Source organism: Taurulus bubalis (genome assembly GCF_910589615.1).
Source record: "Taurulus bubalis genome assembly, chromosome: 20".
Lineage (NCBI taxonomy): Eukaryota > Metazoa > Chordata > Actinopteri > Perciformes > Cottidae > Taurulus > Taurulus bubalis.
Window position 1 is genome coordinate 8,961,323 of NC_136608.1, and position 24,498 is coordinate 8,985,820.

Below are 24,498 nucleotides of genomic sequence, written 5' to 3' on the forward strand. Positions count from 1 at the left end.
ACGACGTCAGCATATCTCGTTCTTTCGTTTTTCGCCTGCTGCGTGCGAAGGAGAGACAGGAAGAAAAAAGAAAAAAAAAGAGAGAAAAAAAAGAAAACTGCTCACAGCAAAGCAACAAGAAGGAAGAGCAATGGCGACACTGGATCGCCAAATACCAAGTCCGGATACCTTCCTTTGCGAGCCTTGGTCTTCCTTCGTCAGTGCGGCTAAATTACGTTTTGTTGACAGTAAGTTCGCACGTCGGTAGCCTCGTTGTTTTTCACGGGAAAACTGCCGGGAAGTGCGTGCTCCAACTGTCTGTGATTGAGTTGAGCACGCTCCACAATGCAGCGTCTGTCAAAGCGCAGCAAAGTAACTGTCAAAAAAACGACTACTACGCAAATGCAATATTAATAATAGGGCTGCTTGTATAGCCGTGCAAAGCGCGCGCGCGCGGAGCTAACCCGCTCCAGTGCGGAGTTTGGTGCCGCTGCTGGCGCGTGCAGGAACGCTCGCGCCAGCAGCTGTAAGTTAGTTAGCTGTGACAGGAGGAAGCCAGCTAGCGAAGCTAAGCGCTAGCCTGGTGGCCAGCCTCGGACCAGCGTGGCTACCCCTCCCCGAAGTTTGTTGTGAACGCACGCGGTGTGTTTTTTGGTTTAGCGCCTTGTTGTGTTTCTTCTGACGCAGACTCGTCCTCGGACAACAGCAACAAGGAGCTCTACCGCCTCGGCGGAGCCGTGAGGCTCGGTAAAGAAGGTGAGGAAGTTGCGCTGACAGGTACTTAGCGCCGTCACTGGCACGCGGGTGTTTGTTGTTGTTGTTGTTTTGTGTTTTGTGGTACGTGCTCTGCAGCGTAAAGGATGCCAACATATTTATATGTATATATTTTTAACCCCTTCTCACAGAAACATCCTTTAACGGGCATTATATACTTTTTAAATACATGCTTGTGTGTGAATAACACAGCTGTCATACAGGAAGTATCCTGTAACTAATGGTTTATTTTCTCCATTACCTTTTGCACATAACATGTCAGGAAATGATATATAATTGCCATAATAATTCCCCAGAGCTGAAGGAAGGTGATGTAATGACCAAATGTCCCAAAGCACAACTAGATCCCCACATTTAAGAAGCTGGAAACGGAGACTATTTAATTTAATTGTTTTAATTTTACTTGGAAAAATGACACATCGGTGACGGATAAAGACAGAACAGATCAACAATGACATTAATGTTGACGGTATCTACTATTAAGCAGTTTCTTATCTTGTAATGTGAGCTGAGGTCAGCGGATGTTCTGGGTCTTTCAACACCAGGCTAGGTGAAACTGTTGAGGGGAATAAGTGTTGCATGCTTGTGCAACTTTAGCCAAGCTGGTGGGCTGTCGGAAAAAAAAAAAATATATATATATATATATGAGGGGGTTGTGGGGTGCCCTGATGCCTCCAACCCCCTAACCCCCCAGGGACAGAGCCAGGGGAGTTCCTCCACATCCCACGATGTATAAATACCTACAGGAGCACTCGCCTCACACTAACCCGCTTGAGTCACCCCTGAAAGTTTAAGCGTGCAGCAGCCCTCGAACAAACACAGAGGCGGGGAATCTCTTCTCACTCTCACTGGTCAAATACCAACGCACACACACACACACACACACACACACACATGCCTCATCTTCCTCTCTCTGAGCCAAACTGGAGCGGTGTTTCCAGAATTGCTGATCTGTTGGCAACATGACACTGAAAAGGCCTGCTGAGAGTGATATGCAAACAGACAGACGGGGAAACGCGTCTCAAAAGCTTTATTTGCAAATTTGTGTCGCACAGAAAGTAACGTGATTCGCCATAGATTCATGCTCACTCACTTGTCACTTCAGCGTACACGTATCTGTAGATAGTGAAGAGAGATGCAGGACATGATTGGTATCTATGTCTATTTCTCACTCTTGCACACATTGGAGGTGATGACAACCAACAGCAACTTTGTCGGCCTGACAGCGGCTGTCATCACCTCCACTAGAAGTAAGCAGGGCTGTAATGCTTCTATTTGTATGTTTCCCACTGTCTCATGCTATTGTTGCGATCCTTTAGTTGGTAGTGTAGTATTCGTTCTATACAATGTTAAGATGAAGACATCTCTGGAAGCACGCTTTGAGAGTTGTCCCAGATCAAATGAGCTCGGAGTGTTAATGCAGCAGCGTGCATCAAACAGAAGGGAACTTAGAACATTGTGCAGGCAATTGTACGACACTTCTTTGCATTGCATGAGCTGTTTTCTCTGATGTTTAAATCCTTTCAACAGAGGCTTTTCTGCTACCTAATAGACAACTCCAAATTTACATTATTTTTGTAAATGTGTTTCTATTGTCTGCATTAAGTGATTCAAGCTGAAATGATGGATACATTTCTTGTACTTCTTGCAAAATCTATTAAGCAAAGTGGTTTCAAGATCCCTGGCGCCTTCTGAAAGATTGCTTGAGATAAAAAATAAAGTCTACATCAAAAAACTTAAGAGCTGAGACACAACATGTATTGGAAACTATTTTTGATTAATTGTTAAAGGAGGATTTGCTTTTTTTCTTCATCTGATGTGACAATATAATCAATATGACTGAGGCGTAGGCTTTAGGATTTTGTGACTGTGAAAACTTGTTGTTTTTCTTCTGATATTTTCTTGACCATGTAATGAATTATTAATAGAGCAAATAATCTGCAGATTAATTGGTTAAATAATTGTGAAAGGTAGCCGTAAAAAACTTTTTAATATATCATCAGAATGGAAATGTAGAAGGTATAAAAAGTAAATGAAGCAAAATCCTTGAATAGATATTGGAGTGCAATGGTTATTAACTTGTCTTTTTAATGTTAATGTATTCAGCCGAGAGGTCAGATTGTTACTTTTATTTGTGATTATATCAGTGAAATAATTCTTACAGTTTATTCCACAAATGGCTTCATGTCATATTTTTACTTCCAGGAGTTCATTTTTCATCCTGGCTTTTATACCTGATGATCAGAATGTTCTGACCTTGATAACCGATGTTTAAAGCCTATAGTTACAACTTGAGTAAAGTAAGTTTCAACTTTTTTCAATGACTATTTCCTGATCATAACTGACAGTTGTGTTACGATTGTAAACAGTTTGCTTCCTAGAAAAAAGAGTCTCCACCTTTTTATGTCAATAAAAGAACTCAAGACTATCTTCATACAAGTTGCTGGAATCTTGAATTCCACAAGTTTAACCCATATTTGTAGCATTGGCAGTTTTGCAAAAAAAAATAAAAAATGGGAGAGAATAGTTTGTAGTGTATCCTGAAACCTAAGCTCGCAGCCAGTAGCTGCTAAGTGCGTTTACTTGATCAGACAAGTTGGTGTAGGTCCAATAATGATCTGGTGCGCCTGTTCATAAAACACTTGAGTTGAGCCGGCCTGTGCCCTCCTCTGGAACGGCTGAAACCGTGATTATTCCAAAGTGGCTCTTGTGCCCGAAGCTTCCTCTATGTTGGTTGATTGCAGGTCATTTACTAAGTGAAACATGTTGCGGTTTCTTCCCTTGAGTCAACCACACCTCCGTTTCCTAGCGCAAGGCTGAGCAACTTGCTGTTCTCTTTTTTTTATCTTGATAGTCACTGCTGTCAAACCCTTTTTTGTTTACCCGTTCTGTTTCAGTTGCTTTCCAAGCAGCGTGTTATCAATGGTATCTGGATTTACTTGCTCTAAATGTAATCTGTGTCCAATGATTTATTGTTATTAGTAACTCCATTCATGTTCATTCGCCGGTGACTGATTGTTTTTCGTAGTTCATTTCCAGGCCTGCCAGTCGTTTGGCAGTTGGCTTGAGAAAGACAAACATTCAGGCGGCAGAAATAGGCGACGCACTTAGTTTACATTTGACTTGGCAGATGCTGAGGAAATTGCGTTCTTGCATTTTTGTTTACTCCTCCCACTAGAGTACTTTGCACATTTTGATTTGGCTGGACCAGTCTGGTAGTTTATTGACAACAAAACGCGCTCGCTTCCAGAGAAAAAGCTCGCAGGAAACACAACACAGTGATCAAGTTTTTGAGCAGAGAGCCGTGTTTCCTGGCTCCGGGTTCAACTGATCACATCACAAAGTTATTAACCCAATCGCCTCACAACCTGTTGACAACAATGACCGTATTTAAAATGTGCTTTGCAGCCAAAACTCTCTATTTGTGTGTTATAGCTCAGATCAGGGCCCTTTTAGTTAAGTCAAAAACAAACACAGTTTATTTGCTTGAGGGGAAAGCAGTTTTTGGTCAGCAAACAAGGGAACCAGAGAGTTAGAATTGTGGCTTAAATCCAGGAGCATGTTCAGAAATAATGGGCACGGAAAAAGAATGAGAGATAATCTCCTCTTCTGAATTGACGAGGCAGCTACTCTGAATCCAACTGTCGGCCTGATGAGAAAAGCCACTTCCTCAGCAGCTAACAACGGCTCATTTTACCGCTTTGGAATTACTCTCTTGTACTTCATTTGATTCTTTCTCATAACCCTTCACCAGCCGTCTTCAGTCAGTATTCACATATTCACTCTAAAGTCAAGAAATATTCCTTCCAGCCATCATGGCAACCTCAGTGTTTGTGTATGTGTCCTTGAACACTTCATGCAAGCGTAATGAAACCCACTGACCTTTTGCAGTCTGTATACACATATATACACACACACACACACACACACACACCAAACACACGCTCTCGTTGTCTGCATAGTTGTATGATATGACTTGGACATTAAGTAACCTTCGCAGATGTGTTTCCTGTACGCACACACATACGCAGACTGATGTGCACGAAGCATGTCTGATGGTCTCTTTGACTTCCCAGATGACACAGAACTCACCAGCAATGCAAGGTCATGACATCAAGGCCTGCACCCGTACGTCTGTCAGACATGCGCACATTCTTCCATTTCCACAAATGCACACATCCGTGCACGCCCCACCTCCCCTCAGTGAGTCTGGCTTAAGTGCTGCGATTTCTGTCAGCAGAGCTTGTTTGGGTACAGGAATATTAGGTACAGATAAACAAAAAAAGATATTGGCTATTTATCATTGGATTAATTCTTTTCCTCAATATTTCTATTTATTATTTTTTGTTTAGTGGGTTGAGTATCTCTTTTATCTCCAGGCTTAAAGTTTCTGTTTGCTAGCTAGACCACAGGATGCTTTGAAAGGGTTGTCTGTTTTTTCTGTCTGTCTGCACACGCATTATCTGTAGCTGTCATAATCGTAAAATGCAGCTTCAAAGCTAAAGTGTGTAATTTAAACAGAATATATTTTTACTTTTGTTTATTTTCTCGCTGTTGTTGTTCTGTATAGTTCTCAGTTGTGAGGATTTTCAAACTTTAAGATTATCGGCGGATCCATAATTAAAATGAATCATGAGTCGCTGCCCTAAAAAGGCTGCAAGGAATTGTCCTAATGTGAGTGAGCAGGTGGTAATACATGGTTGAAAGCTACTAGGAACAAGAGCCGTTTCTTCCCACAGACAGTTTACTCTGAAGGACACTTTTTTCCTTGAACTCTGATTGTTGTTTTTTTTCTGAAATGTGGACTCTTCATGTCTTTCTCAGAGATGCTTGGCTACAGAGCACTGGAGGATTTTTGTCTTGTTGTCTGCCATGTCTGCAATCAGGTGGTCACTCCTCAGGGCATCCTCACACACTACGGTAAGACACACACACATACACATACACATACACACACACACACACACACACACACAGCCAGATCAACACAATCATTTCTATCTATCCCTGCAGGGCTATTTGAAACATAGTCTATCTACTACCCCAGTCCAAGCAAATAAACACCACTTGGTTGTGCTGTCTAATACTCAGCAGGCTGATATAACAAACAAACACTAAATAATTTACAGAAAAATGGACCTGATGTAACATTGTGCCCAAGTTTTTTTTGTTTATATGGACAAAGCCAATTATGACAATAGTTAAGATAATAGCCTTGTACTCCAGTAAATAATATTCAAGCAAAAGAAAGATTCAACTGGCAGATGGGTTAAAACAAAAGAAAATACACACCCATCTGTTAAACCTCACCTTTTTAAGAGTATTTATTGTTTAAGCTGTAGCACTTGATCCCAGCTCCCATTGGCTCTCCACCCTGTCCGTCTACCTCTTGTTTGTTTTTGACCGTGGCTCCACTGAGCGCGCTCGCATCTGCCCGCGAGCTGCTGCTTCCTTCTGTTGGCGGCACGTGCACCAGCCATAGCCTTCTGTTTGAGTGGTGGGGTGCGCGCGCACACACACACACACACACACACACACACACACACACACACACACACTTCTCCCTGAGAGGAGAGAGGCCAGCGGAGTTGCATGCTCACACATTCTCACTTTCTGTTTCTCAGCAGAAAGAGGTCAGGGGTATTGTAAGACACACACACACACACACACACACCCACACACCCACACCCACCGTCAGGAGTGGGAATCTCCTGAGAGCTCCCTATGAAACAAAGCTGTCCTCGGGCCACAATATAATAACAAGCTGGCATTGTGGTAGACCAGCAGGCCAAGTCACATGCTGACGAGTAGAAAAGCAGCATGAGTGAATCATTTTCGTCTTAGTTCATCAAATACTTTTAACCTCATCTTCATTTCAATTCAGCCAAACCGACCAGCATTCATTCATTCTTAAATGTGAAGCATTATTCACTCAACTACTCCGTGTCATGACAAATGCTCCTCCTGGCCTCTGCTGAGCGGATTGCCTCTAGGAACTGGGCCCCATCAAGATTTCCTTCTGATGTTTTATGCATTTCCTCCCATTGTTGCATATTCCTCATATTGCTGTAATATCCTCACCAGGGAAGTGTCCTGCTGGGGATTTTAAATTCTAAAATCATATTCACTGCGATAGCCTTGTATTTGTGTGTATCCATCATGGGATCTGCCTTCATGTTTGACCTGTGCGTCAAATCAGCACTGAGGCCTTAGATACGAAATACAGACACACACACACACACACACACACACACACACACACACACACACACACACACACACACACACACACACAGAGAGGAGGATGGGGTTGGCTGCCTCAGGGGTCTGTGGCTCCGAGTTATACACGCCCAGTTTGCTGCTCAAGCTTCGCCGTGTGTGACGAAGAGATTGGTCACAACTTTAAGCTAGGACCTGTGCTGGTAGGATGTTTAATATTTGCCACGTCATCTGTTCAAAAACAGTCAAACTGTATTTGATGTCTGCATTTACTGGATTTGTTCGTTTAAATGTCCGGAGAGGAAGGCGAGCATGTATATTCTTAGCATAAGTGGCCCCAGTGGGATAAATCCCTCACACTGGCAGCGCTCTCGCCTATGAGCTTGAACAGAGAAAATGTGCAAAGAGATTGTTTTTAATGCTTATGGTTGAACCTCAAAGATTATTTTGCACAGACTGGGATGTTATAAAGATATTCCCCAAATAGGGATATTTGATTTCACCACTCTTTTTTTTTTTTTTTAAGCAATGTGGGAGAATTATTGAAACTTACCTTATATTTAAGGGTTTTCTAAGGGCTAGTATAATTAGTATAAGTCTATTTAAATAGCATGTTGTATGCTAGTGCATTTGGGGCCGGAATTGTTGCGATCAATTTGACTTGTAGGGCAATTCTGATATGATTTGGGATATTAGAGGGAATGCTCATTTTTACATCATTATTCTCATTTCTATTCAAAGACATATTGAAATGAGTATGACGTTGTTTTTGCGGGGATCTGAACCAAACAAAGATGCTTGCTTAAGTCTGTAGAGTATGATTTTGTAGGCCAAGACATCTCTGCAGCACGACAATATTTATTATATATGCATTGTTCAGCCCTCGCACTGAACACCAAACTAAGTAAGTCGTGCGTTTGAAGCTGTGTGTTTTGGATAAATCAGAACTTCATGCTGTGTTCGGATATATCAGTGTATTCCTTCCGATTCTCTCATCTACTACAATTCCTTCTCTCCACTCTTCCAGTCTGTGTCTTCTGCTGGCGGCCTGCTGTGTGGAAGTCGAGTGCACGCTAAGTGGATGTTGCTGTTAAGTTTCAGTCTCTCCCTCTATACTCATTCCCAACTTTTGTCTGCCGTGGTGGATTATTGAGCTGTGAGGCAGGTCAAAAATAATACCCTGTTTCCTTTTGGATTCGTTTCACTCCTTAACAAGTGTGTGTGGGCTGCTCCCTGTGTCTGAGTTTGTTTGTCTGTTGTTCTGCTTAGTTTGGTTTACTGGTGGGGTTGCTCATTCCGCTGTTGTGTTGCTGTTATTGCGGCTTAGCTGTGTGTGAACCGTTAACCGAGGCCCGGGACAATTTAAATGCCAGCTGCTGCTTTACATCAGACACAGTTTCTTGGCTCTTAAATTTGTACGGTGTTTAGAAATGCAAAGTGCATGGCATCAAAAATAAGGTTTTACCTCTTTTCAGGGGACATTGCTCAGAGACCATTGAAATATCTTATGCTGATGATGTATGCATCTATTTATTTTCAATATTGCATAATAGTATTTAGATTAATGGTTCATAACCTTTCTTTATCTGCCTTCCTGTCTGATTTTAGTTTGTATTATATTTTTTTCTAAATGCTGTATTCTAATATAAACCTGAAGTTTCTCATGTCTATCTTTCTCTGACTCTCTCCCTTGCTCAACGTAAACAAACCCAGCTGAGCTCTGAGAGCCTCTGCTTCCTCATCATGCAATGGCTCCACCCACAGGATGAGCCAGCAGCCAATTGGCAACCAGCTGGGCTCTCAGCATTGCCATAACGACAGGCAGGCAGGCAGGCAGGCAGGCAGGCAGGCAGGAGAGCGTTGTTGTGAGGGTGCCCTTGTGGTCGAGTGGCTTAGTGACCTTGCCTGGGCAGCCGTCCACGTATTGTACATCAGTACCGTGAGCTCCCGACTGGCTCTTTACTCACAGGATGAGCTCTGTTACAAAACAAAACACAACTCCATCTGTTGTATTTATTGTTGGGGTGGAGGAGGAGTTCAATAAGCTTCAGTGAACTGTACAGTTGAGCTGACGAAAAATGATGTGTGAAATAATGTGTGATTTAAAGTGTGAAATCATTACTGTTGTGGCTGCATACCTGCAAATGTGGCTCTGGACTTTGATCCCGCTACTCTGAATACAGCTGCCTCCTGGACCTGTACTTCCACTGGCCTATTTACACACCTGCCACACACACTCACGCACACACTCACTCACTCACTCACTCACACACTCTCTCTCTCACATATGCTAATTGTGCTCTCTCTTTACCTTGGACAAAAACACACATGCACTGGCGGTGTAGAAGTTCTCAATGTGGTGTCATACACCTACACGCACACCTGTTATACTTATGCATGCAATGGCTAATCTCTTCAATACACACAGACACAGACACACTTTGCAAACACAATGCACACGCATTCTCCCTCAGTCACCTGCAGCACACGTTCATGTGTACTCGTGCACTCTGAGCAAACACACAGGGTCAGTCTGTCTGCCCTGCGCTTATTGTTCCAACGTGTTGCTAGTAGTAGACTACTACTACACTCATTAACCGGGTTGTACAGCATTGTGACACACACACACACACACACATACACAATCAACCGTATGCTGCTTCCTGAGTAAAGCATGACATCACTGCTACTTGATCAGGGGTTTGTACACTAAGGTAACGCTTTCTGAAATTATACTGCAGGTTTTTTGCTCTCAAGCATCAACCAAATAGCATGATGCAGATATTCTCTACAGACATGTGAGTGGATCAGTCTCCTAATCTAAATCTCGTCAGAGTTGGATTGTCCCCCTCATCACACTGGATGAGGGTTAGAGGTCCCTTTGCTCTGTGTGCTGTACGTGCTCTCTGCTGCTATGATCGTCACTCAACAGGTTTTTGGGTGAATCTACATCGGCTGTGGGCAGAGAGTGCTTATCTAATGGCTCAGTGGCTAGCTGTCGGTTGTGTGGCGCAATTCGCGCAATTACAAAATTCAATGGGACACATTGCCTGGCTTCTTTACAGTCTCCCGTCTCTACCTTTTCTGTGCCGTCATACCTCCGGGATGTGACGTTTGGGTTTCATGTGCTTGGTGTGGAAGCTCCGTCTGTTGGGATTTACACACTCGCCATTACACTTGAGGCATGTGCTTAGGCTGTGGGACCCCTGTGCGTGCAGTGCACACTGGCCTGGCCTTTTGTCCAGTCAGCAGTTGGGCCCGATTTTCTGTCCCAGCTGGGAGTGCATCCCATCCCTATCGACCTTTGACCTCAGTGTTTACTATACGGAAGCCTGGTGGAGGGCTGGTGGAGGGCCACTGCATTCTCATAGATCTGAAGTTTCATCCAGATAACTGCTATTTTATCTCTGACTCTGTTAGTCTGCCACTCACTGTGCGTTTTAGAGAGAGTACAATACCTTGGCTTGTATATCCTTTACTCTCTGTCAAGTATTTTATGGCAAGGCCTGAGAAAAGATGTTTGTGAATACTTACATTTTGTATTAGTCCACTATTATCTGACAACTAACAAATAGTTACACATGGTTGGTTATCAAAGCTTCAGCGTGACATTTAGCAGTCCATATTCTACTGTAGCGACTCTCTTTAGGTGTATTTTATCATGTCACTGCTCTCTTCAGTTTTAGATTCACATCTTATCAGCAGACAGGAAACTCAGCCAAACACAAGGACTGGTCTCCTGCTAAAACTAACAACTGATTTTCCCCAACCTATCCATCTATCAGCTTCATCTTGTTAGATCTTGCAGATGTTGGTTATTTACCTCCTGAAGCAGCTCGTAGATTAGAATAACGTTGTTTTGAATTATGAACAGAATGACATTACACCTCATTTTATAGCTAAATGGAACATATCATTTGAAATACTTTTCACACCAATTCTATACACTGTGTTGCTGTGTGTACAGTGTGTCACCGCCTTTCTGTTTTTGTATGACATGTTCACCCCTCTGTTTTCATCCAGGTAGCTGGGGTGTAGTTTCCCTGTGAGACATTCAGAGAGAGACAAACAGTCCTGGACCACATCCCCTCATTCCCTCCCCACTCTCCTCCCACAAAGACATGCAGAGCAAAAACCGTAAGTGTGAACTTCTCTCCTTCTCCCCCTCCCACTGTCTTGTTATTTATTCCCCTTTTTTTCTGCCTCAGCATCCTTTCACTTATGTATTCTGATCAGATCTGGGTCAAATGTATTTATAATTGTTGGCTCTTGTTTGAACTGCACATAATACCAAACTGGTGGAGTTAATCAGACAAGGACACTTCAGATGGTGTCAGGCATGTTGCTAATTAGAGAAGAGTACACTACATTGATTTGTAGATGCTAAAGTTCTTTGTAGAACGGTTCTGGCACAGATTTGTCTCTCCTGTGTTCCATCAGGACCATCTGGTCTTGATCGTAGGAGTGTGTCTTTAGCTCTCACACATCTACAGTATCTAACCTTACACACGGTGTCTCTGTTGACCTGTTCCAGAGAAGCGCCACGGCTCCCCCGCTCCCTCCAGGAGCCTCCTGGTCCCCATGAAGCCCAAAGCAGTGGCCCCCGCTGTGGCTCACGGTCCTGGGGACACGCTGGCCTTCAAAGTCCCTAAAGATTACCCTCACTCACGCTTCAGTAAGGCACCTCTCGCAGTCTACCCACCAAAGGGGGCCCGGAACAAGACCTGGTGGGCACATACTTCTTTTTTGAATGTGATGACTTTTTTTACGCATTTCCCCACAACATTCTTCAGGAGCTGCGGGAGTTTCATAAATGCTGCTTTTGACGATTGATGTTGAGTCACACAGTGTTTTAACTGCACTCTTCCCCTCTGCAGTGTATCCCTTCCTGTCGTGAGCCTGGAGAAGATGCCCTGCCTCAGCCATGCCGACGCTGCATCAAATGTGCGACTCACCACCTCCTCCCTCAAACCTCCCTCCCTCACTCCCCCGGCCTTCCAACGGTCCAGCGAGAAGCTTGTGAACGGCCGCGGCCCCGGCGGGCCGTCCACACCGCGCTCCACCACCTCGCCATCCTCTCTGGACGGGCGGCCCAGTCTGGCCCGCTCTCCGCTGGACAGGCGGCTGTCGTTAACACCTTCTCCTTCCACGCTGGACCGGAAACCCTCCCCGTCACCTTCCCCCTCTCACCGACCTGGAGCTCTGCCCCCGTCGTCATCGCCATTGGAGAAGAAGAAACAAAACGGGACCAAGGCTCCCGCCAGGTCGCAGAAAAGACTTTCAGGTCAGCCTTGAAGATTCTTTTCTGTATTGATCCAAGTGAAATCCTCTGTATTGATCCAGGTCAAATCCTTGTGCATGCATGCATCATGTGACACTCATTTTATCTTAAGCGTAACGGTAAATACATTAACCCTCTGAACCCCAGAACCCGGTGGCGGGATCGAAAAGCATGTTTTCTTTGAACAATCGGTAAAATATACCATTTATCGTAACAAAAACAAAAATTCTGTGAAACTTCGACTGAACTGCAGGCTGCTGAATTGCATTGAGGTGAGGACAGAAGAAGCTGTAAGTATAGGTTGTAAAGATTATATACATCCGCCATTCTTCTTCCAATACTGGTTACACTTGTGGGCACAAACATGTTGCATATAGATTCCAGGGCTTTCAAATTTTTTGTAAAGGAAAATATCAAAGAAATTCAACTTAAACTTCTTTTATGGCATAGTAATTGTGTTTTACTGCACAAAATATATGTTTGAGTTCTCTCTTCTTCTAGCCACGATTGTGCCGTTTCCTTAGAGGTGCAGAACTTACATACTGCAGTGACACTCCAACCCACAGGAGCAAAAAAAACGCTCCAAAACAGCTTGGGATACAGAGGGTTAAATAGTCAACAGATAAGTCTCAAAACTGATTCTGTAACTTTTAGGCTTCAAACGTTCCTGTGAAACTGCAGACAGTGGTGGGGTTATTGGAACGGCTGACGTTTTTAAAGGCTCTCTTGTTTTCTCCTTCGCCTCGGTATTCTCTCTCTCTCTTTCTCACTTTATTCTCCTCCCATCTACCGCTGTTTTCTTTCCCATTCTAACTTCCAAACTTCTTTTTAAATAAACATTCATCCACACAAGTTGATCAAGCGGTCATCTCAAAGTAAGAGAGGTTACAAAGATGCACAGTAATCAAGTTAAAAGGTTTTGATGGATACTTCTGGGAGTTGTCATTACTCCATCCAGCTTTTCCTCTTCTCCCCTCATCCCTTGGTTTGTGCTGAGCCTCGCTGCGCTCCGCCTCTGATTTACACCCTCTAATTCACGAGCTCCCGCTGCCAAAAAGCTGCTTGTCTTCTTGAGAAATTTCCCGCACCCCCTGTGTCTCTATATTTTTTTTTATCCTCTCACTCTCCACCTCCTGCCTCGACCTCCTCGTGCCTCCTCTCTTGCACACACACACACACACACACACACACACACACACACACACACACACACACACACACACACGTACGTGTGGTCTGGCCTCATTTTTTGTTCTTTCACACACTCCCTTCCCGTTCCTCCTCTCTGTTGGTGTTTTCTCTCTGTTCGTCGCTGTCTCTCTCTTCTGTGTTTTTTGGTTTCCTTTATTTCATCAGTGTCTTCCTTCAGTCTGTGCTCTCAACTTACTGTTTAGGGTTTGTGTGAACTTTGAGAGTGTTCTTGTGTTGCTGCCGTACACTTGTGTGTTCGCCGGTCTACCTGTCTGACACTGCACAGAAAGATTACAGGGATTATGGCGAAGATTACAGCCCTCTGACAGCAACACTACTTGAGATAACCTGACTGGAGGTAGTTGTTGGCCTGCTAGGTCGAGCGAGGCAGCAAAGGTCTCTGTGTTTCTGAGCTGTTGCACTTCGTATCAGCAGAGACATGAAAGGCCTTCACCCTTTGATCAGGATTCAAAACATTTGCAAGTAGTAGCTGCAAAGCGGCATTGACATTGAAGTTCATTCAGAAGGGTTGTAAAAAGAAAATTAATTTATTTTGACAATTTTATGAATAAGCCTTTATAACATATTATAATGAGAAATACGTGCCAGATTTTGAAAGTTACATTTCTCCTGGAAAAAAAGGAGCAAAACTAATTTAACCAAAATGACATTTTCTGACATATTTCTTGAGTAAAAAAAAAAAAGACAAAAAAGACCAGGTGTATTGTCATAATTACAGATGTAAAAGGGTTAATCATTTTTATTATCTTGAAACTTGTTACTGATTATAACCAGCACCATTTCTGAGATGTAAGGACCTGGCAACTAGTTTACAACTTGAGTCCATTATGGCAATCAAACGGTACTAGTCAACAAGTCTAAAACAATGTTCTGGTTTAACCATATTTTCTAAAACCATTATTTGAAAGAAATTGCCAAAACAGTCCCTTGTAAACATTTGGCAAAGCTACATCCTGAATCAACTCTGAGTATTTATCATTCTATCGCTGCTATCATTATGATCACTCTTGTTTCTGCATTATTTTATGTTCGAACATAGAAAGATGAACAGAACAGGTGAAAGATGAGGATTTATTTTCCCCTAAAAATGAAAAAAAAAAAAATATTGAGTAAGTGAACAATATGTTATTCCCAAATGTCATTGCTCTTAGTAAGAAGCTGACTGAGATGGTAAGTTCATAGTAAGAATGTTCCATAAATAAAGTCAGCTATTTCTAACACCTGAGGACTTTTACAGGATCGTTACAATGAACATCAGAGACTTGGGCTGCAAACTCACCCGGTCATAAAAGTTAATAGCTGCATTTCGTCATCAAAGTTTATTTGCTATTCATTAAAGCAGGAGAGAGTTTCCTGGGCCGTCAGTCACACTCGACTCTGGTCCCACTGCCAGTTTGTCCTGTCAAGCACGATTTGTTCCAGCTTGCGGGATCTTTACAGTTTAGCTGTTTTGAAATCTCTAATAATGTAACACAGAATAGTATTATTAGACTAGAGGAGCCTGAGACCACAGCTGAATGTTTGAATGAACAAAGGAATATTTGAATAGACAAATGTCAGGGAGCGAAAATGTCTTTCTCAAAAGAGAGACATTAATGCACTTGTGGTACAGTGAGCCTTCAACTCCCAGCAAATGCAATTAGATACTTGAAAGAGGAAGGGAAGAATGGACAAAAAGATGGCCTTTAGTACCAGTCTAATGTGTGTATGGGTCTACATGTTTCACAGGGAGAGTCTTTGATGCTAACAAGCACTGTGGAGTCCAGGACCCTGAAACTAAGCGACCCTGCACGAGGTCTCTCACCTGCAAGGTAACACAAACACACACACAGACAGACGCGATCACTCACGCTCTGCGCCTGTGGAGGCAACAATACGTTTCTGACCCTTCTTCCTGCTTCCTGTCGAAGGCCGTCTGACCAGGAAAGCAGCGTTGTTTGTTTATTAGAGTAACGATATTGAGCGGTGCCCTGTCACTACTGCTGTAGTGGCTCCAGCCCACAGCTCTGACCCGCTGCTGCCCCGGCCGTCTGGGCCATCTGCACTTCCCCTTTCTCAGTCAATGCAAGGTAGCAGTGCGGAGGCATTACAAGGCCCACACTTCACTTAATGAGGTAATTATAGATGTTGGATGAGGCTGCAGCATCTCAGCTGTAAAAACCCTATTTTACTGCCCTTTAATTACTTCTAGCAAGCGTTACTAATCACTTCAAACTGGTTATTAAGTCATTACAGCTGTATCAAGCTCGCGTGTTGATATTGTTTAGAGTGGCTGGGGTGATCGTTCATTATTCTTTGGTTGTTTTCAATGTTGATGTCTTCATTAACACCGGCAGTCCCAATGAGAACCACGAGTTACGGTTCACGAGATGCCCTGCAAGAGTATGTTATTCATCTATTTATGAACCTTCTTAAGTTTAAGGTGTAGGTGTTCCCCAAAAATATTGTAATTTATAATGCTTTCGAAATGATTGTAGATTAAGGAGCGTGAGCATCATGACCCTGTAAGAGGAACCAAAAACTACACGTTTCACTGAACTTTCATGAGTTAAAGAAAATAAAACGTTTGCATTCGGAGAGTCAAATTAATTGTAAAATGATTTTGTGTAGCTGTTCTTCCCGTTTCTGTTGTCATCGTTTTTATTCATGAATCGTATAACTGTAACGGCTTGATCTCAGATTTGATATGTGTTTAAGAGTAACGTTCCTTGAGCAGGAGCTAAATAAGTACATATTTGTTATTTGGTATATTTATGAGTATATAAGATGCATCTGTTAGGTCTTAAAGTACAGAAAACATATTTCCTTCCAAAAGCCACACTACCTGTTTTAAACCAGTCGTTCATCAGCCTCACACGGACATCCTTCAGAGGACTAGTGGAAAACCAAATGTTTGATAGCTGGTTCCCTTCCAAAGTAGTTGGAATGGTTGACAAGCTGACCATGAACCGGCAATATTTACCCATGTTAGTCTGCTGTGACGTGGGAAACAGCATGGTGCGTGATTATGGAAACGTTCCTGAAACAAAAGATCCATGATTGAACCCCCTGGAAGTGCAACCATCAGCCCTGCTGAAATAGCTCCACTCTGGGGAAATTCTCCACATATCAATACTTTTATTAACAAGGTCTTGCTGGAAATAACCTTTTGTGATGTTTTTTGTTTTTTTTGTCTGCCACAGAGTCACTCCTTAACCCACCGCCGAGCCGTCTCCGGCCGAGGGAAGCACTTCGACATCCTCCTGGCCGAACACAAGGGCCGAGCGAAGGTCAACCAGGGAGCGAAGGAGAGGGAGAAGGAGAGGGAGAGGGACGGATCGCAGGGAGGGAAGGAAGGCAGCAGCCAGAGTATCACGCCACAAGAGACCTCAAGTCCCAGCAAGCCTCACTGTCTGAATGGACGACCTCTGTCCATGCTGAAGCTCAGGCTGGCAAATGCACGCATACCCAGGTAGGACAGAGAAAACCCCACACACAGTATTCACTGTGTGTGTGTGTGTGTGTGTGTGTGTGTGTGTGTGTGTGTGTGTGTGTGTGTGTGTGTGTGTGTGTGTGTGTGTTTGAAAGCGAAGAAAAAACATTTGAGTCTGAAGTAGTTGATTTCTTTATAATTATATAATTATATTTAAAAAAATGTAAGTCAGGTTTTTAAAGTTTCAGCTGTACTTTTAAAGAAACACTCTCTGAACAAATGTCTTTATTATTTTGTTTATTTATCAAGCATTGTTTATATTTACTTATTTATTTTGGATACTCACACATCACTGGGGTTTAACTGTTGTGGGCCGGCACAGATGCACAGGATATCCTTGTCTGTTCATGTTTTTCCCACCAGGGGATGCTGTAAACAACAACAGGGCTAGAATGGAGAAACTGTAGTTAATGAATGGCAAGTCTGCCCTCATGAAAGTCTGACCAGAAACTCAGTTCCTCTTTCTATTTAGAAGATTTGAAAAAGAAAGTCTTTTGGGGTTTTATCACTGCAAACACATGGATTGCGATGTTGATGCAAAAATGCCATTTGTTTTCTGTCATTCTGTCTCTTTTCCTTTTGTTTTCTTCCTTCTCCTTCCTTCTCTACGCTGTCCCTCAATCTTGACTTTGTTCCCTTTTTATTCTTCTGGTCCTTTCCCTCGTTTATTTATCGTCTCCCACTCTTCTTCCTCTTCCACATTATGTTTCTCTTTGCTTTTCTCTCTGTTTACCATTTTGTCCCTTCTCTCTTCCAATCTGTCCTTTCCTTCCCCTTCCCCTCATTTCCATTTCTGTCTCTTTCCCCTTGTTCCCCTCACCTCTCTTTTCCAGGGTTTCAGGCTCCATCACCTCCACCTCCGGTCCTCTGCCCCCAGCACCAGCACCTGTCCCCAACCCAGAGCCTCCTCCCCACAGTTTGGGGTCGGCGGCAGGAGACGGCGGTCGACTTTCCAGTGACGAGGGAGATGCAGAGACTCCAGAGGACACTGACAGACCTGCCTTTCACTACTCCCATCGCCACCCACAGCCTTCAGGGGTAAGTTGTTTGAGTTCTGTTTTGAGATGCCTTTTAAAGGAGTTAGTTTTGTCGGTGTTCAGACTCAAGTATAGCTCTCATCAAGTCCTCTCAATGCAAAATGAAGAATAAAGAAGACAGAAGCTTTTGTTCAGAATCTGGGTCAAGATCAAAAAGGTGAAGGATATCCATTTCCTGTCTTAACAATATTGCACATTATAATGTATATTGTCTTTATTTTGGTATTTTTCCGTCTGCTCTTTCTTGGTCATCTGTTGTCTTCCATCAATCTCTCTGTGTCTGTTGATGCCTCTTTCACTCCACATCCTGCTCTGTCAACCCACCTCTTACTTCCTTCCTCTTTCTCTCACTGTCTTTCGTTCTTGTTTTTCCTCAACGTCTTTTTCATTCGTCCATTCTCTTCATTCACCTGCTCGTCTTTTTCTCATTTTTTCTTAATGTGCCTTCTCCTCTTTCATCAACATCTCTCTCCATGCCTGACATTACCTTTCTTCTGCCCCAATCCCCTTTACCCTCCCTCCTCTTTCTCCTTCCAGTTTTGCGTATTCAGCAGCAGGCTCATGGGACGGGGTCACTACGTGTTCGACAGGCGATGGGACAGGATGAGGCTGGCGCTCCAGAACATGGTGGAGAAACACTTTAACGCACACATGTGGAGGTGAGTGTGCAAGAACATACACGTTTTTCTTTGATCGGGTAGAGCTTTTTTATATAAAGGTAAATGTGTAAATGTACTCGACACACGTGGAATGTATTTCCCAGCTACTGTTTTTACACAGTTATAACTGTGATTTGATTTCACCAGATTTACTGTCACTGAACAGGTGTAAATAGAAAAGAAGTGGCGTGTATGTTATCCTGTTTTATGAGGGGAAAGAAATACAAAAACGTGTGTGTCACGTGTAAATGTAATCAAACAAGAAGCCAGTTAATTGAAGAATAGTTAATGGTTAGCAAAGAGAATAACACAAATATTTAAAAAAGATGATAGGTCTGCATACGAGTGTTGATTAAAGGGAATTTGTGCCCACTTTCAACCGTCTTTGTATCGTTCCAATGTGGGTGGCATGTGTGAGGAATCATGGGTAAAAAAGGTTGGGAAAGGAATAGTTTTTGAGTCTTTATCATATCGATAGCATCATCGGAGGAGCAACTATGGCAAACATGATGCAAGAAAATCACATTTCATTTCCCATGTCATGTAAACAAAGAAGACCAATGTTCAGTAAAAAACAACATATTGATCAGTACTTCAGGTGTAGTACTCTGAATCTATATCTGTATTAGCAACAAAGCAACTTATTTGGTGCATTTCTTATCTTCTAAAATACCCTCTTCCTGTTTTAGGAAGGTGCCTTTGGCGGCTGAGAGCCTCCTCTCCCTCTCCTCCTCTGGTACCTCCCCCATCACTTTACAACAGACTCCCTCTCCCTCCTCCATCACTTCTTCTCACCTCTCGTCCCCTTTCAACTCCCTCTCCTACCCCGCCACATTTCCTCAGTCTGCATCTATGGCAGGGATGTTCAGCATTCGAGACGCTCCGCAGCCCGTCGCCCCAGTTTCCGCACTGGGTAAAGCCCGTAACGGCACGCATAAAGCCAGCCGCCCATCCAAAGGCATGGAGGAATCTGTGGTGGGATCTAAGAGGAGAAACAACTCTTCCCACCCCTCCTCCTCATCCTTCTCTCCTTCTTCCTTGTTTCCGACTGTGGATAATGTTAGGAGGAACGGCAGCAGCTATCATCCAACGTTACAAGGTTCGGGGGGGACGGCAGCAAACCCGGCCAGGAAAAGGGGCGGGGGAAGGGGGCTTTGGAGTGGCGGAGAGGACTGGTTGTCCAGAGCTGATGGGTCTCAAAGTCACAACTCACAGAACAGGTGGGTGCAGGGCTGTTTTAAAGCTTAGACGATCATAGAAATGCGTTTGATCAGCCCCGGATCTTAAAAAGGCAGGACTACAAACAACACAATGCAGGCTCAGCTCAACACAACATATTAGAGCTGGTGTAGAGAAACACAGGTGATTTATTAAAAGGAGAGCAGTGTCTAAACAGAGAGGACAGTGTCAGCAGTGCAAAGGCTGTGATGACAGGTGTTTATCTTTCCTCTAAAATATACAGCACTGTAAAATCTGCTGTGATGATTTTATAGCCGTCAAAATAGATTCTACCAAACAGGGGAAATTGTACTGGAGCTCACTATTAATAATTAATTTCCCCTCTCCTCTGGTCTCCAGTCGCGTACTTGGCACGACCAGTATACCCTACTCCCCCAGCAGGGAGCCGGCCTCCGCCCCCTATCAGCCCTTGGCCTCCCCTTCCGGACCTTTGGCTTATGGGGGAGGAGCAGAGGGGAGGAAGAGGAGGAGTCCCAGCTCCTACAGAGGGAAGGCCAGCAAGCTGAGTAGGCCGGGCGGGTTGGAGAGCCTCTTTGTGAATGGGAGCGACAGCGTGGGAATACTGGCTTCGGGGCCCGAGTCCCCGAGGCAGGTAGGTGTTGCATAGAAAAGACTATAAACATTAATTATAAATCACATCTTATTTGAACATTTAAACGTTCACACTGAGCTAAAGCACCACTGCGCCTCGGTACGGCCCCACGGAAATGAAGAAATGTCAGCTTTATATAAGATTCTAGAATGGCAATCAGGTAAACGCGAGGTATCTGATGTCTTTTTAATTCAGCGGTAGATCGGATGGCTCAAATGTGAATTGGAAGCTTCACTGAGCTGATTGACTGCCTACCTCAAAGACGAATGTTCTCTTCTTTTGCACATTTTCAGTAAAGAGTTTCTTGAAATTGAATTTTGTTGAGTGATTGGTTAAGTGATTGTTTTATATTGGCTCGGTTTATAAAGGATGCTTAGTCTAAGCCAATACAGGTGACACATTTTGAAACATGAATCATAAATTAGGCTGTTTTCAGCACGACGACACCAAATTTAAATAAAATGCACAGGTGGTAAAAGGCATTTCAAAGGCATATGAAATGTGTAGCTCTCTGCTAATTTGTACATATGTTTTTTAATTTTTATATTTTTCAAAGTTGTTAGAAGTTTCATTACACTCGGTGAATAATAATAATAAATGAAAACCACCTCATAAATCTCTGTCTTCGTCTCCCAACAGACTAAGTTGCATCACTGACAGAAGCCTGTTACATGGACAGAATGCTGGGCAGCTGTGCAGACCACCACCGTTTGTGACCTTTGACCTCACCACTCTTCCACTGACGGCACCAATCAGACGGCTTCATCTCGGAGATGTCACCCCTATTTATCCAATGACCGTTCAGTTCACCCGTTGTGAACCCGGGACGCTGGATTGTTTGCCCACAGTTTGGCCGGCAGTCACTTCCCCTCTCTCCACTTTGTAAGTGTGGATCACTGTGATGGAGCGCTGCCTTGCATCAGCGTCTCTTCAGAACAAAACGGTGGAATCCAAAAACGTATCCTACGAAAAGGGAATTTGCCTCAACAAGTTTTAAAGGCATTCTTAATAATACTGTACGTTTTTTGGGGGTGAAACATTTTTCTATACTGGTTGTTCTGACCATTTTCCTGGTTGCTGTGTTTTTTGGGAGCTAGATGGTTGAAGGACCGACTGATACGACTACTTTAGGACCCAGCCTTCATCTATACCACCTCACACCCCCCATCACTTTTTCTGTGTTACTTTAGATTTTTGATTTTCCTCAAAGATGGAAGAGATGAGCAGCTTTAGTTTGGGTTTTTGTCAACATCTCTACAATTCTCTCTACAATTTGTATGTATCCCCTCTCTCCCTTTTCTGTGTTCAAAGTGCACTTACTGCCCTCGCCTCCTTCTTCACTGACTGAGCAGTCCCAAGGAGTGCCACACAAGGACCTGTTCACACAAGGGAAGGGGGGGAAAAACTAACATTTGTGTTTGCCACGTCAATGCATTGTATTTTAACATAGGAAGAAATCCGATATTATTTGAAGATTGTTTCTTTTTTCTTCTTCGTTCTGCTTTCAAATGTTGCAAGAAGCCAACACACAAACTCTTGTCTGTGTGTGAGGACTTGCATCCAAAAAGGAATGCTTACTACGGTGTTGGATCTTTTTTTTTTTTTTCTACAATAATTTATCGTTCCTAAATGATGTTTATTTTCTAACTGACCCTCGATGTTTGAGCTACAGAGACTTTTTGAGCAAAATAAATCATTTCTATGGCATTTTGAAGAAATGCTGAAAGTATTATGATGGATCATATTGTTGAAAATGTGTACATATCTGTTTATTATTTTTGTATTTATTAATAATTGTCCCCTTTTACTCAATATGAGCTAAACGGAGTATGTTGCCCTCCTATCCTCGGTCTGTGTTTACTGACATTGATGAGATTGGCCTGGTTTCTCAAAATCTTGCAGTTTTTCAAGTAATACCAGTTAATACTCTCACACAGCTAAACTTTGACTTTGGCTGCTGCGGACCGGTAACAACAACCTGTGTTCAGTTCGAAAAAAACATTTTATTTTGTCAATGATCCAAGATATGCCCCGACAGATGTCAGCCAAACTGCTAATTTAATTGCCGTTTTTTTTTTTTTGTATCTGTCTTGCCACTGCCTGCAAATCACGTACAGTTTTTTATTTTTTGCAGCAATGAGCAGATTTCCACAAAGGTCCATCAACAGAACAGAAAATCTTTTATTTAATTTGAGTCGTTTTAGTACACCCGCTGACTCCTTTTGAGTCTACTGAATTGTCACTGTTCCAGTGAGAATACACTTACATACTCAAAACCTGTACGTACTTTGTAGTTTGAAATTGGGACGTGGCCACGGCCTTCATTAGCAGGGGGATTAGTCCGTTGCCTTGGAGATGGCTCATCACGTGAGGAAGTGGTCTGGTTACTGGACCATGAGTTAAGATTTCTTTGGTCTAACTATTATTTCTAAGGTTAATCACGAACCTTCACACTCAATTATCTTGAATTTTGATGGAAAAACAGAGGTCAAAGATGTCAGTGGACTGTCATGTTTCCACATCAGTATTTCTTCACATTTCTAAAAGCTCAAAAATGTATAGCGGTTGTACGCTAATGAACAATGGCTGATTTTGTGACACCAGGCCATGGTTAGTATTCTCATATAAAGGCCCACCCCCATACCTGTTTGCCTGCAGTTTCGCCTCTTTTCATATTTCTACCAATGTTCAAAACTATAGCTATATTTTTAAGCTGTCTTTATCTTCCAGTAGGCATTTGTCTACTCTCAGTGTGATTACTCTTTGTTGTTGTGTATGAAAAAAAAAAATCAAGGCCAGGTCAAAATGCTTTCACTTACGGCTGCACCCATCAAGCTCGGTGCCATTTGTTCTGCAGTATAGCCATTCCTAAGAGCGTTTAATTGTCTTTTAAATACCTAAAAGAAAATGCATCAGGTGTCCAAAACGAATGCATGTCATTTCTATTGCAGCTCAATGCCACAACTTTATGTCCAAAGTTGCACAAACGTGGTTATGGTATTGTATGGGTGAAAGAAAATGACTGAAGTTTCAAGTGATTTCCTTTGCATGTCAAAAAAAAAAGGTAAATAAAAAAAAAAACGCCAGAAAGGTATCCCGTCTATTTTTCCGGTGTTGCGCATAAAGCCGACGTGACTGAGAGCATTTTGATGTGGTGGATAGCAGCGTAGAGCTGTGAGCGGCGCTCCCACCTGGTACTCGCCAGCTGCTTCCAATGTGTCTTTTGAATTTCTCTCAAAAGCTTCTAAGCACTAATGATGAATGAATTGTACATAATCAGTTGTATTCGTGTTACGCGTTTCCCAAGTGCTTCCCATGATGACACTTTATTCATGTCAACGTGTGAGATCGTCTCAGAACTCTGAGATCGGTTGAGCGATGCCGGCTCGGTGGTCTTTATTTTACGGTGGACACACGGTTCATATCCAGGTACCCGCGGTGTCCAGTTAACTCGTTAACATGCCTGCAATTACAGCATATAGTTCTCTCTGTTTGAACGCAGCATACCAATGTGTACTAGTATACAGATGGTTTATGTTGGTTTAATGGCTGAACACCATGGTTCAGGTGGGAATTAAAGATGTGTTTCCACTCACAGATCAAGGATGACCATCTAAAAGCTGAGATGTTTTTGGGAAAATCCCACCCTGACTTACTTTATAGTAATGGAAATGGGAAGTAACCGTCTGTTGCAGCTAAAATTAAGTTCATGAATTTCAGAGCAGTTGTATATTATCTTTGCTGTTGAGTTTTATGGAGATATTAACAGGTTTTTTCTTGTTCTTTTTTTTGTTTTTTAAAGCCTCCCCCTTACTTTATTTTTGCACTTTGTCATAATGCCCCAGATCTCTAATCAACTTCTATTTATATAAATATTTGAGATATTAAAAACAAATATATATATATATTTGTAAAAGTGTTTCTGGCAACTACAGTAAAAGAAGATGATTATATTCTCTGAGTTTGGCCCCTAAACCAGCGCACCGTCGTCGTTTGTTGTGTCTGATCCCAACTGTGTTGACAGTCTGAGAAAT

The 24,498-nt window shown here is 42.9% G+C and overlaps 1 protein-coding gene across 1 annotated transcript; it reads left to right on the forward strand.

Annotated features, from left to right (window-relative positions):
• On the forward strand, nucleotides 1-21,121 carry atxn7l1 (ataxin 7-like 1; the record flags this gene model as incomplete). Its single annotated transcript, XM_079236085.1, has 12 exons — nucleotides 1-227; nucleotides 667-735; nucleotides 5,578-5,673; nucleotides 11,507-11,699; nucleotides 11,850-12,256; nucleotides 15,194-15,276; nucleotides 16,648-16,916; nucleotides 17,771-17,975; nucleotides 18,512-18,633; nucleotides 19,323-19,853; nucleotides 20,212-20,464; nucleotides 21,104-21,121. Exons 1-12 carry the CDS (start codon nucleotides 131-133, stop codon nucleotides 21,119-21,121), a joined length of 2,343 nt encoding a protein of 780 aa, XP_079092211.1. The 5' UTR covers nucleotides 1-130.
• Between the last annotated feature and the right edge of the window lie 3,377 nt (nucleotides 21,122-24,498).